Genomic DNA, 13,862 nt, shown 5'->3' with positions numbered 1-13,862 from the left:
TCAGCACTGATGACTAAGTGGCAACTGTATATTACAGGCAGTGAGATTATTTTTATACAGCTCCAAATGCCCACCATGGGCCGCGACCATGGCTATACACCTCCCTTGCAGTTCTGCGGCGCGGTGTGGCGCGCATGATGACGCTGTAACAGGATGGAACACCTGCGCTATAACAGCAGTAATGAACTACCTCATATTAGCAGAGGTTAGAGACGATCTTCCGACAGGACTCGTTGGGTATTTCACACCCTCTGTCAGTTAGTTTCGCGGTTTAGTGGTAAGATAAGACGGTGGTATCACCCGGTGATGGGCTGTTCGGGTGCCGCCGCAGTGTTATTCTTTGGGAAATATTAGATGAGGTCAGTTTGGGCCGCACAGTGAGGCGTCCTTTCAACCGCGTCAAATGTCGGATCTTCTCTCCAGACTGATAGATGAAACTTCCACAGAGCCTTTAGCATAATGATATCTGCACTCCACCCTCCTCTAAGGCAAGTGCGTACTTCCCAGGCCATCTCTAGGCTTTAGGGTGCCTCGTGGGGACTTCACCTTTTTAAGCGCATTGACTACGTACTTTTCGGTCGCTATAACCGATCCGAGCGATTTGGCCATTACTGTTCCTTGGTGAAAGAGCATATTTGGTGTTGGAATGTATTTTACCATAAAATGCAACTGACCTGCCGCTGAGGTGTCTATTCCGACCTCTGCTGATCTAACGCGCTAACCCCTTTGACCCCAACTGGCCTCACTGACCCTCTGACCCCAGTCACTGACCCTCTGACCCCCACTGACCCTCACTGACCCGCTGACCTCTGACCCCTCCCTGACCCACTGACCCCCACTGACCCTCACTGACCCGCTGACCTCCCATTACTGACCTTCTGACCTCCGTCGCTGACCTATGACCCCATGTGACCTACAGGAGGAGCGACCGCGGGTGTTTAACATGGCCCTGACCTCTGACCCCCTGACTGACCCGCTGACCCCGTGTGACCTACAGGAGGAGCTGGAGGAACGGCCGCGCGTGGTCAACATGACCCTGACCTCTGACCCCCACTGACCTCTGACCCCCACTGACCTCTGACCCCCCTGACTGACCGCTGACCCCGTGTGACCTACAGGAGGAGCTGGAGGAGTGGCCGCGCGTGGTCAACATGACCCTGACCTCTGACCCTCGTCACTGACCTCTGACCCCGTGTGACCTACAGGAGGAGCTGGAGGAACGGCCGCGCGTGGTCAACATGGTGCACACGCTGGCCAACTACAATGCCATCATCCCGTCGGCCACCGACCACGACCAGAAGCCGGTGCGGCCGCAGAACAAGCTCGGTGAGTGAGACGGGGTGTCGGCGGCCCTCCCCTCGGGCCGGGAGAGGCGGGGGGGGGGGCGTGTCAAATGGTCTGTCGCTGACCGCACAGCTGCTAGAGTAGTTACAGTAACAGCCATATAATAATAGGCATCATAATATTAATAAATCGCAATGCTGGGGTAAATATTTGCAGTACTCTAGTAGACCCGGGGGGAAATTACGTGATAATAAGTGCTGACTGTGAAAATTTTGGAAAAATTAACTTGATAGCGCTGTATGGTCCTAATGAAGATAATCCCAATTTTTATAGGGAACTTTTCACAAAAATCGAATGTTTGCCAGAGGATCCCTCCGTCTTTGTTGGCGATTGGAACATGGCATTAGATCCGGCAAACGACACTAAACATTACAGGCGAGTGGGAAATCCAACTGCTAGGAAAGTGGTACTAGATTTCATTGAATCTGAACAAATGTGTGACGTATGGCGCCAGCTGCACCCTACGACGAGGAGGTACACATGGCGTAAGCCAACACCGCTGAGACTAGCTAGGTTAGACTTTTTCCTGGTTTCCCCGGAACTGATGAGCATGGTGGGAACCGCGGATATCGAAGTTGGATACAGAACTGATCATAATTTGGTCTCACTAACACTTTTGTCCCGCGCAGCTAGGCAGAGAGGAGGTTTTTGGAAGTTCAACAATTCTCTATTGGATGACAACGATTTTGTGGAAATGATTCGCAAAAGTATAAGAGAATTCAGGCGTCAGTATTTGCTGCCAATATATAACCCCGTCACAATGGATAGCGACGAAGACGCAGTCCTTATTGTGAATGATCAATTATTTTTTGAAACTTTGTTGTGCCATTTAAGAGGATTGAGTATTCAGTATAGTGCAAGAAAGAAACGGTTATCAACGGAAAGAGAAAATAAATTAATTAGTGAAATTGTAACACTGGAACATAGAGTACAGAACGAGGGGGACAATGTTAGTTTGAACGAGCTTTATAATGCCTCTGCTGAGTTACAAGAACTTCGTAAGAGCAGGATGAAAGGCGTTCTGCTAAGAGCAAAGGCGCGATGGATCGAGTATGGGGAAACTCCATCTCGTTACTTCTGCAGCCTAGAAAAGCGGCAGTACACGCAAAAATATATATCTTGTTTAGAGGTAGGTGGGACTTTGATTTCAGATCAGGAGGAGATAATGACGGCTCTAGTCAGACACTTCTCGGAAATTTACAAACGTAAAGAGAGGTCGAAAAAATTACAAGATATAGAACATTTGTTGGGAAATAATGCGATTCGATTGAGTCACGAAGAGAAGAATAGCATTGAGGGAAAAATATCCATCTCGGAAGCATCGCAGGCGGTGAAAAGTTTACATAATGATAAATCCCCTGGCCCTGATGGGTTTACTGCGAATTTCTTTAAGACCTTTTGGCCGGAAATTGGGTACCTGGTTGTGAGATCCTTTAATTATGCGTTTGAAAACGGCCATTTATCGGTCACTCAAAGGCAAGGACTATTAACTCTCATTCCTAAACCAGGCAAACCAAAGACATGTATGGACAGTTGGAGGCCAATTTCATTACTGAACACGTCTCAGAAGATATTGTCGACAGTTATTGCTGGCAGATTAAAAAAAGTCATGGGAAGATTAATTAACATGGCTCAGAAGGGTTTCATGAAAAATAGATATATTGGAGATTGTATCAGATCTGTATATGATATTCTGTGGGAAACAAAGAGAAAGGAAAACAACAAAAACGTTCTCTTTTTATTTGCTGATTATCGAAAGGCTTTTGATTCTCTGAGCCACGAATTTATCATGGAGACTTTGCAGTTCTTTAATTTTGGGGCGGATATGCAGCGGTGGATTGCCACAATGCTCCGGGATGCTTCATCGTGCATATCACAGAATCAGATATCTACCGGCTTCTTTGAAATTGAGAGCGGCTGCAGACAAGGGGACTGCTGCTCGCCCTTGTTATTCATTCTCTGTGCAGAGATTTTGGGTATATTGGTGCGAAATAATCGTCTCATAAAAGGATATATCTTTAATCATCAAGAGATTAAACTGGAACAATATGCTGATGACAGCACATTCATACTTGATGGGAGCCAGAGTAGTTTCAGGGCTTGCTTGAAAACAATTGCTGAATTTGGAGCGGTTTCAGGGCTGTCCCTAAATCCACAGAAGTCGGAGCTTTTATATTCAGGTCCGGGTGAGCCGCCATCCTTTATCACACAGTCAGAGTTCTCATGTGTGCAGGACAGTTTTCGTTACTTGGGAATCATTTTCACCAAGGACATGCATGAAATGGTAGCAGTCAACTTTAAAAGAAAAGTCGAGTCAATAACAAACATGCTCAAGGGCTGGCTCCGACGGCGATTAACTTTATACGGGAAGCGGACGGTTTTAAAGTCACTTGCTTTGTCCAAGCTGACGTACGTCTTGACAGTACTGCCTAATCCTCCAACTGCGATGACTGATGCACTGCAGAAGCAGTTTTTCCGATTTTTGTGGGACAACAAGCCAGACAAAATACGTCGGTCCCATTTGATAACGCATTATGGCATACCCTGCGTGGGAACGTATGGTAAAGCTATGAAACTTGCTTGGGTGCGACGCTTTTTGACCGTAAAAAATATTGTGGGACCGCAAGTGGAATTGGATAGGCTACTAAGTAGCGGTGACCGTTATATGAACAAGTTTGGCTCGAATATGAATCCTTTTTGGAGTGATGTATTTTCTGCATATGATGAATTCAAGCACGAGCTCGTAGTTGAAGCAAGCGATGTTTGGCAGATTCCCATCTTTTTATCTTCCAAAATAGTGATAGGACGAAAGCCCTTTTGGAAACGTAAACTTTTCGACGCTGGATGTAGGTCAATAAATGATATTTACAGTTCTCAAGGAGAACTTATGTCCTTTGAAGAATTTAGGAGAACTTATCCTGGGTGTTTGAACGCTTTGACTTTTGAGACATTGCGATGCTTGGTACAAAGAATTTCCATACCAAGTGAATTCGGAGGCAAAAAGCCAATAGGACCGTTCATCCACCCGGCTCTACTGCAAATATTGAACGGCGATTGCAGACAATATTATGATGCCTTACTGAATGTGAGATATAAGAAAACAGATTCACCATTACCTAGTCAAATTAAATGGAACTCTATTTTGAGTTCTAACATATTTTGGGGGCATATATATTATCGATACAAAAGGTGTTCAAAGAATACAACTTTGATATGGTTCCAGGACAGAATTGTTCACCGAATTTTGACAACAAATACCTTTGCATCGAAATTCATGGACGTCAGCGACTTATGCACCTTTTGTGGTAGGGAAAGAGAGACGATACAACACCTAATGGTAGCTTGCGAAGAAGTGGGTGCGATGTGGCAATCGGTGAAAGATATGATACGTGACCGATTGAAGATTACGCTGGAATTGAACCCTCAGGAAATCATATTGGGATTTGATCCAGCTTTGTACGAATGCCCTAGGGAAACCGCAACAGCGATCCAGCGACTCATTTTGATAGGAAAATGGTACATATATAGTTGTAAGGTTAGAAAAGAAAAGCCAAGGTTTGTGAACTTGTTACAAAAAATGAAAATTCTGACACAAGCTGAATTTATGTACGACCATGACAAGAATGAAAGGGAAATTAGAGTACGAGATATTAATATGGTACTGTGCTGTAACCAAACATGCTAATGTAGTGAGCATCATGTATGTGCGTTGGAAAATGTGGTAGTTGTGTTGTAAAGAAAATGTGTAATAAAGAGTGATGGAAAAAAAAACAGCCATATAATTATTGAATCAGTTGTCGCATCGAGACAGAGGTGGCGCACAAAAGCTGGGTACGTGGTAGCAGTGAAAGTCCTCAAAATGATGCCTTCGAAGCCACCGTTCAGAAGAGTGAGAAGTCAAGTAACCGACCCCCATGAAGTGGAAGGGTAGACATTCGTGTAAGCGCCATATGCTCTGTGAAATATCGTAGCTTACAACTACTCATAAAACTCATCTCCATGCGCTCATAGCGCAAGTTGTAAAGCATTGATCTACAAGCATATGTGTAATCAATGCTTTGCCGTTGGATGGGCATCCACATCTATGGCCGCTCCAGTACCGAAAATTGCCGATCAATCAGTCTTAAACTCAGTCCACTACACGACCTAAGCATCTGCATTGATTGTGCAGGTAGTCTGGAAATGATGGTCCGTCTTTGACATGACTTAACAATATTCCGTTATAAATTGCCTCCCAAATAACTTGCATGGTACCTACATAAATTTATATTTGCGGAATGGGCAGCCATGTGAAGGCATGCCATGTGCAAAGTAGGCTTTATTGACGGGCTTTGGTCTCCTTGGGATTTAATGTAAATGTGTATGCGCTAAATGTGCGCTCAAACTGTGATGTCATTGGGACATACGAGTTTGTGTTATTTTGACGTACTCTAGGCACCGAACTTACATTTGTCGAGCTAGATTTCTTATATTGTATTTTCAGATACGTCTCAGACGTCGATTTGTATTTCTCTTAACCCGCGCGGGGCTGGGGTCTCCAGCCGAACGCGCGGGGCTGGGGGGGGGGTAAATTTTACCCCCCCCTGTTATCTCCCGAACTAACGGTCCGATTTGGAAAATTCAAACGCCAATCGAAAGCTCTCATCACGAACTACTAAAAACATGTACTTAATTTAAAGTTTGAGGTCAAGGTCAAGGTCAGGTCAAGGGTACAAATTGCAAGTTTCTACAGTATCGGCCTTGCACCGTAGTTGCCGAAGAATGGAGTCATGGACTGAGACTGATCGCCTAAAACGTGTTCTTAGGCTACCAAGACAATATTCGTTGCATACAATATCATTCAGAGGTCAAGGTCAAGGTCAGGTCAGGTCAGGTCAGGTCACCAAAAAACAAAATATAGAAAAGGGCATGTGCGACACATGTTTTATGGGTCATTTTACTCATAGAATTCAATAGGCACACTCAATAAGTGATATGGACCACCTCTGGATGAATTTCAGGTCGAGGTCAGGTCAAGGTCAGGTCAAGTGAGGTCAAATTTTGAAGTTGGTTGTTAAGGCCTAAAAAGGTGTCTATCTGATGCAGTTTTTCACGGCGAATCGAATGGTGCTATTTTTGTTTCCGTACGAGGTCTAGAACTTCCAAAAAAGTCATTTTTCAAAAAATTTGTGTGTCGTGACGTCATAAAATTTTGAATAACTCCCACATTTTTGAACCGATTCTTCTAAAATTTGGTATGTAGGTGCACATAGACCACTGCTCTGACATATATTCCGGTTTTTTCGATAGACTCAAAATTTTGGATTTTATAATGATTTTCCCAAAAAAGTCAGTTTTTTGAAAAAATTAGGCCAAAATCCAAAATTTTCAAAAAACCGAGATAGCCATTTCATAGACAAAGTAAAATTACGTATAACCTTTTTTGTTACGTCTTGATTCCTTTAAAAATGAAGATGTTAGCGGCGTTTGAACTTTTGCCGTTTTTGAGGCGAAAATGACGAACATGACGTCACTAAAACGTCAATTTCTCAAAAATTTTCCGACGGATTTCGCTCAAATTTTCAGGGAACGTGTCAAATTGATGTAAGAAAAGGTACTGAAAGTTTGGCGGCGCTGCGCGCCGCCGTTTTTGAGATATCGCAAAAATTCGCGAGGGGGGGTAAAATTTACCCCCCCAGCCCCGCGCGGGTTAAAGAAGATGCGCCTTTCTTGATTAGTGATATTACTTTTGATGACGGTGCTTCGATCCCTGATGTATTCATTCTTTTTTATTTTCACCAAGGTCATCTTGTCGTTTACATGATTCGTTTTCATTGAATGGCCTTATCTTACCCAGCGTGCTCACTAGGAAAGCCATACAATATCGTTTGGAGTCGGTATAAACTCTTTGTTTAGATTGATGACCTAATTCGGAGTCATGGGAGGAGCGCCCTTGGGTAACGATGACGACTCCATAAAGTTTAATGGTTCAATTTCGAACTGCATTTGGAGGTGCTTGGTGCAGACAGTGAGGGGAGCGCAAAACTCCGCCGCGGCGAGCGTGAACTCATCTGGCTCTCGTGGAGCCAGTCGAGTCGCATTGAATGGCGACCTCATCACTGTTACTCTGGCTGTTTCGGGTAAAGCACTGAGGTGCAGAAACGGTCGCCAAACGTCGCTACTGTAAGAAAGCAAAAGGAGCACGGCTTCTTTGACAGATCCACATTAATTATGATGACCTAGCTACGATGTCAGCACTACTGAGGCAGAACCGAGCGAACCGCCACACCGCCGGTGCTATGACCGAGCTTTGCCATCGCAGGCGCCGGTGCCGGAAGCTCAAATTAGCGGAAGTCAGGTCCCGACCCAAGCTGTCCGCTCACCAACGAGCAGGGTACGCAGTATGTCTTATGAAAGGACTAGAGGTGGATCCTGCTTAGGTAGGCACTAGTTACGTTGCGATTTTGATATTTTTGGTATAGCCATCTATCATTTGCCAGCCTGTGCCGTTGATACTCATTTTCTTATCTGTTTCTTAAAATTGATGCTTTGTTTTATTTTAGGTATGACATTTCTCAAAAACAACAACGCTCGCTCTATGTTTCCGTTTGCATTAGTAACATATGGACCACAAGGAAAATAAGCAGACCGTCGGTGAATGAATTGTGCTCCTAACGTAGAAATGTTTTCTTCATTGTTTTCTTAGAAAGTATTATTACGTCGCAGTAGTTTTCTGAAGATGGAGAACCTTGGGATGCTAGAAATAAGAAAGTAGACACGCGCTGGAACACTCGTTGAATATCATGTCTTGCGATGGCCAGCGTGATCCTTCTGACACAATTAAATTGATTGGAAACTATTAAGTGGAGGAAACATTAAGTAAAAAGTCTGTATGAGTGTCCGAAGCTGGGCGGTGGGGCTGTTTCCGCCTGTCGGCTGCAGTCGATTCCAGCTGTCACACGGGTATGGCGGCTGACAGGGCGGTCAATGCGGCTGTGTGTCAGTGACGGCCGGCCGGCGCGGCCAGTCTCGTTTCACGGCTCTGCCGTCTGTGGCAGTCGGTGGTGCGGGGAGGCAGGTGGCCGGGCTGGTCGGGCCGGGCGGCAGCGCCGGCTGATGGATGAACCGGCCGCCGACCGGCGCGCCGCTAAAGGAGACGTCCGTGACCGCTGCTAAAGCAGACACCCATGGCCACCGCTGAATGAGACACCCGTGACCTCCGTTAAAGGAGACGTCCCTGGCCACCGCTGAAGGAGACACCCGTGACCGCCGTTATACATAGAAGACGTGCCTCCCGCTGACCGCTACTAACGAAGACACCCGTGACCGCCGCCAAGAAGATATCCGTGAAATAGATCACCGGACTGGCACCAGTTTCGATGTGGTTGTGGTGGTGGGGGGGGGAGACAATTTAGCGAGCACCGCCGTCCTGTGCCGCCGGTCCGGTCCGGTCCAGTCCGCGGGGAGCGGTTTGTCGGCGCCGAGTCCGCCGCCACCTGAGCCCTGCCGCGCCCCTGGGAGCCCACACAGCCCGCCAGCCCGGCTGGGGCGCTGTCGCCGCTGATTTAGCGCCCGATTTGTGATAGGCACGGCCATAGTTTTAATGCATAAAATCATAATTGGGCTTCCTACGGCCATTCAAAATCTGATTTTCATATCTTTCAAGCCATTTACTTTAACATTATTTTTATATAATCCACGACCGGATCGCCTGCCCTACATTTCAACCAGCTGATGGTCGTTGCATGATCTAAGAAATAAGAATATTCGTCCCCTTTGATGCTGTTTCTCAACACGCTTATTTACTTTTAGTGCGACTGACAATTCTGCCCAGATGCAAACCACCAGGTCTGTCCCTGGGCATTTCTATCGTGGCTGCTGTGTTTCGCTGGCCGCTTTTATCCAAGAGCGCTGTTAGGGCAGTCTCCAGTGGGCTATCAACTGAGGTCTAAGCCACGGAAAGTCGCGACACGGCATTTGAAGGAGAGGGAGACACGACTGTCCGTGACGGCGGAGTGGCGTAGCTGTCCTGGCACCGCCACTCCGCCGGACGCCGTGAGGACCCGCAGGGCCAGAGCTGTTTCTGTCCGTGCTTTGAAAGACTGGCAGAGCTCAGCGTCACAGTCCAGCACGGCAGGCCGTTGAGCTTTTTGGTATGGAGGTGCAATCCTCCCGTTCCACGCCCAACTCCTCAGACGATTACCCCATGTTCGCACCGCAGCGGAGTCTGTCGCCGATGCGTCAGGGCGCAGTGCCGCGCGAGCCCGGCGGTGCAGTATCCATTCAGGCGGCCGCGCGGGCCAGGCGGCGCAGTATCCTTACAGGCGGCCGCGCGGGCCAGGCGGCGCAGTATCCACTCAGGCGCCGTTAGCCAGCGCCATCTATTGAGGGCGGGACGAAGCTGCCGCGGCGCGCTCGTATGCCATGTGGCGAGGATTCCATCGTTGCTGATTCCGCGTCTCACTCGGAATTCGCCAGGGATGTATTGAATTACCTCAATTTGAACATTGTGTCGTTTAAATGCTGTTTGGAACAGTGCAACATCCACTCGTGTCGGGAAATAGTGTTACATGCGCGAAAATGGCGTCTCGTCCGTGTCGCTGTCCAGCAGGGAACTACCTGTTCGGTATACCGACCAACATGAATCGTCACCCAACAATGTGGGCCCTAATTTCGGAGACGACTTGGATCAGTCTTCGAGATTCAACAACAATGCATTGCATATAACACCATTGTTACCGCATACAAGAGTCATTTGCTATTTCAGTCTCATCCATACTTTTTACAAACTCATGGAAGCATCAAAGACACATTAATTTGTCTGAAATTAATGGTGTGAAGTGCTTTAGCGGGAACATAGCGAGAATAAATACGTGAAGAATCATTGACCTTTTCCTCGAAAATGTAAAAACAATGCCAAAAGTTATATTGAATGCGGTGAGCTTTCGGCTACAAGCCTTCGTCAAACCAACAAAATGACACGATACCTATATCGTGTCATTTTGTTGGTTTGACGAAGGCTTGTAGCCGAAAGCTCACCACATTCAATATAACTTTTGGCATTGTTTTTTTTACATTTTCGAGGAAAAGGTAAATGATTCTTCACGTATCTATTAATTTGTCTGCTTGGACTAGAATATCTCTCCTGTGCTTAAAGGGACTGTCCCACCTTAACATTAAAATTGAGTTGAGATAGCCATCTTGATGGGCGTTCTTTGAAAATCAGAGCCGTGAAAACCGTTTCTCCAGCAATTACTTCATCGCAAATAAAATTGTGTTTGATTTTGACATCTGTGCAAATAAGTGCCACAATGTATTGGTATTGGCACTTAAAACCTGTGACGTCACCGCCTTTTCCGAAGTTTCTGTATCTGTCGACTTGTTTTTTATTGAAACCTTGAAAAATAACAACCCTTCTTGGAACAGCGACCATTCGTTCCGGTGCCACGAGGTGGAGAAATAAATTGATATGCCAAACTAATTATAATAGTCTTCCAATTCTTGTAGTATTTTTATTTTTGTATTTAAATAGTTAAGAGGCCGTCCTAAATGTGACTGAAGAATGCAAGAGCCATTAACTTATCAATGGCAGGTGTCAAGTTCAAGTGTGCAACTCTCTAAAATTAATCATAGTATCAAAATGATAAATGATTTGCTCACTGCTGTTTCAACTCCATAATCAAGACATGCTCTGAGGAGTCCACAATCTATTGATGGTGACAATAAGGAAGAGACAATGAATGTTCACCTTTTTATTTCTGAGCATCCAAGACGACTAACCTTGAGCCGTTAAACATTGATAATACCCTGTATGCTGAAGTGTGGGTGGCCTGAGGTCGACCATGCCTAGTAAAGAACTGTTGTTTGTGTAAACACCATGCAGAGGCGTTTTGAAATAAATTTTAGTGATGTAATGTATCATTCTTTGAACTGAGTTGCTGATGGCGGATGAAAGCGGAAGTGCTGCATGTTGAATCAGAAATGCTCTGTTGCGCTTCTAAGCTTATGTTCGATTTTATAGATGGCTTAGTTTTCCTGCAGATTTCATCTTAAAGCTGTCAATAGTGTTTTACCTTTGTTTCCTGGGAGCAGATCCAGCTACTAACATGAGCATGGGACTGGGCCTTTGTACCACAGTCGCTGCGCTGCTTGTCAAAACCTAGGTAATGTGCTTTGTTAGGCCATGCTGTGCATTTTTTAAACCTTTAGAGTACTTTGTGATCATTGACACACATATTGCACCTGACAAACAGCAGCAAAATCACACCCCATCCTTACCTCTGTGCAGTGTCACCCAACAGACAACAGGGCTTCAAAACAGGCAGGTTCCGCATTCAAGTCGCTTCTTGCAACTATGTGACTAATGTTAGGACAATAAACGTGCTGTACAGGGAAGGTGTCTTCTGTGTAGCTCTTGAAAAATGAAGTCATGCCTAAAATTCAGCTTAGAATATTACAATTACAAATAACTTGGATAAAAGTTGCAAAACATGAACTCTGACTGGTCTGGTCAGTTGAAATGTCTTGAGTCAGTGAACCACGCCTGGGCTGGAGGTGGTCAGTTCCCTGACTTGCGCGACCTCGGGCAGGAGCTGTGGGACTTGTACATGGACAAATTGAATAGATGCTAGCCTAGATTATGTCATGGCTGCAGTCCAAGACATGTTCACTAGTTGCCGTTGCTGCCGCCGCCTGCTGCTGCCCTGCGTGCCGGCTGGCAGCTCACTGCTGGACTGTTTGCGCGCCAGGCATCCTACTGGACGAGTGGGGTAGGTCGCAGATCTTTGAGAGTGAAACGTTTGGTCTAAATGTAGCTGAAACTCTTACAAATAATATAATAAAAAGGCAAAATTTCAGAGGACTCCATTGGTGTCTCAGTGGTGACAATCAGAACTTGATCAGAACTGTTATCATGCTGAATGCTGAAACTGAGAATAGGGCTGAGCTGGTGGGCTAGAATTTAATATGCATGCTTACAAGGTCCCCAGTTAATCCACAAATTTGTCAGACTTGCCTGTAGGCCAATTTATGCAGATGAAATGTTTCTGGCAGATAGCCCTGAGGCAAAATGCTAGGTATTCAAGCTTGTTCCGCAGCTCGTTGCGTTCCACATGAGCCACTAAATCAGAGTCACACAACGCTGCCAAATGTGCTGAAAGGCCACGATTTTTCCAATACGTAGGTATATTTATTATTTTTCACAGACACAACAAAAATACAAATGCAGGTCACTACAATTCATTCTGATTCAATTACAATTGCTGGAATGTGTTTTGCAGACTTATTATATTGAATCTTGAACAGACTATATTTAATTACTTTGCTCATGGGCCCATGTAGGGCACACTAGGGCACTAGGGCATAGGAGCCATACTCTGCAGTATACTGTAAAAAATATTCACTAGCTAATTTTGAAATTAGGCATTTTTTACGAGTGCCTCCCTTGCTCCTCGTTACAACATATATGGACATTAGTAGTCAGAGCCATGCACGTTAACAATGCCGCTTGTGGAACAAATGCCTACGAGCGAGAACATGTTCAGGAACCTAATTTTGCGCAGTGTTAATGAACTACGCACAGCCTCACAGTGTTACCCGCCGTTGGCTTGTTCTCGGCCAGTTTTTAGCGTGTCCCTCAATTAGGTCATTTCGCTATTAGCTCAGCTGACGAGGCCCCGGCTGGCACCTACTAAACGGATAACCTTGCGTGCAACCCCGCTTGTTGTCACGAACGCCTGCAGCTGGTAAACGTGCTGGCAAGCTTGCGTGGTAAGCGGCTTCGGATGGCTATGAGGATGTGCCTCATAGCTATCCTCGTCGCATGTTACAACCTAGGAGTCTGTGGCTGCTTTCAGAAGGAGTCCCCCCCCCCCGCTTCCGGGAGCCGGCGTCCATTTTGTGTTGCGTCGCCATTGCTGTGTGTGTCTGCCCAACTGCTCTTTGGCTTGATTGAAGGTGAGGCATCTTGTATCATTTGCTGTGTGCTCAACAAAAAGGTTGTCCATTTGTAAACAAAAGTTATTATGGTGTTGAGCTTCTTAGAAGATGTATAGTATCGCATAATGTTGCCCGTCGTTGGCAGAAGTGCGCCGGTATCGTCTATCCAAGTCAGAATAGCTATATGTTTGGGACTTAAGCTAGCTTGTGGCAGGAATCTATCACTTTATTCAACTTTAATTTAATCATTTTCCAGATTGGTATGCCTTATGATAATAATAATGCTAATATTCGTTTTTTCACCCATTACAGACTTCTCTGGTGAAGAATGGGGCCATGTATGTCCTGGCCTACCTGCACCCCGCGACTGCCGCCGGTGCAGAGCTAATGAAAAAATCACAAATGTTTGATGGTGGTTATTTAAGAAACCTTATTGAAAATTATTCAGTTAGTTGTTGTTGTTGTTGTTGTTGTTAAAGTTATAGTTATTGTCCTGGCGTTGTTATTGTTCTCGTTCTCGTTCTCGTGCCCGAATAAATGTGCTGCAGCGCTACTCAGTCTGTTTATACTTGCGGGTGGCGGTCGAGAGTCGGGGGCACTGG

At 45.8% G+C, this 13,862-nt stretch overlaps 1 protein-coding gene across 14 annotated transcripts in view; it reads left to right on the top strand.

The window, feature by feature from the left end:
* LOC122364688 (solute carrier family 12 member 4-like) overlaps window positions 1-13,862 on the top strand; it is a 109,302-nt gene that overhangs the window by 53,427 nt on the left and 42,013 nt on the right. For all 14 annotated transcript variants that reach the window (XR_006253621.1, XM_043335307.1, XM_043335304.1 and 11 more), the window contains one exon: window positions 1,206-1,326. Coding sequence is in view for 13 of the 14 variants with exons in the window: in XM_043335307.1 (XP_043191242.1) it covers window positions 1,206-1,326 (121 nt within the window). In the remaining variant the exon portion in view is untranslated. The remainder of the gene's footprint in view (window positions 1-1,205; window positions 1,327-13,862) is intronic.

The sequence above is a fragment of the Amphibalanus amphitrite genome, unplaced genomic scaffold (genome assembly GCF_019059575.1).
Source record: "Amphibalanus amphitrite isolate SeventyFive unplaced genomic scaffold, NRLGWU_Aamphi_draft 000691F_arrow, whole genome shotgun sequence".
NCBI classification, from domain to species: domain Eukaryota; kingdom Metazoa; phylum Arthropoda; class Thecostraca; order Balanomorpha; family Balanidae; genus Amphibalanus; species Amphibalanus amphitrite.
Note: the sequence above shows the minus strand (reverse complement) of the source record. Positions and strands in the feature narration are given on the sequence as shown.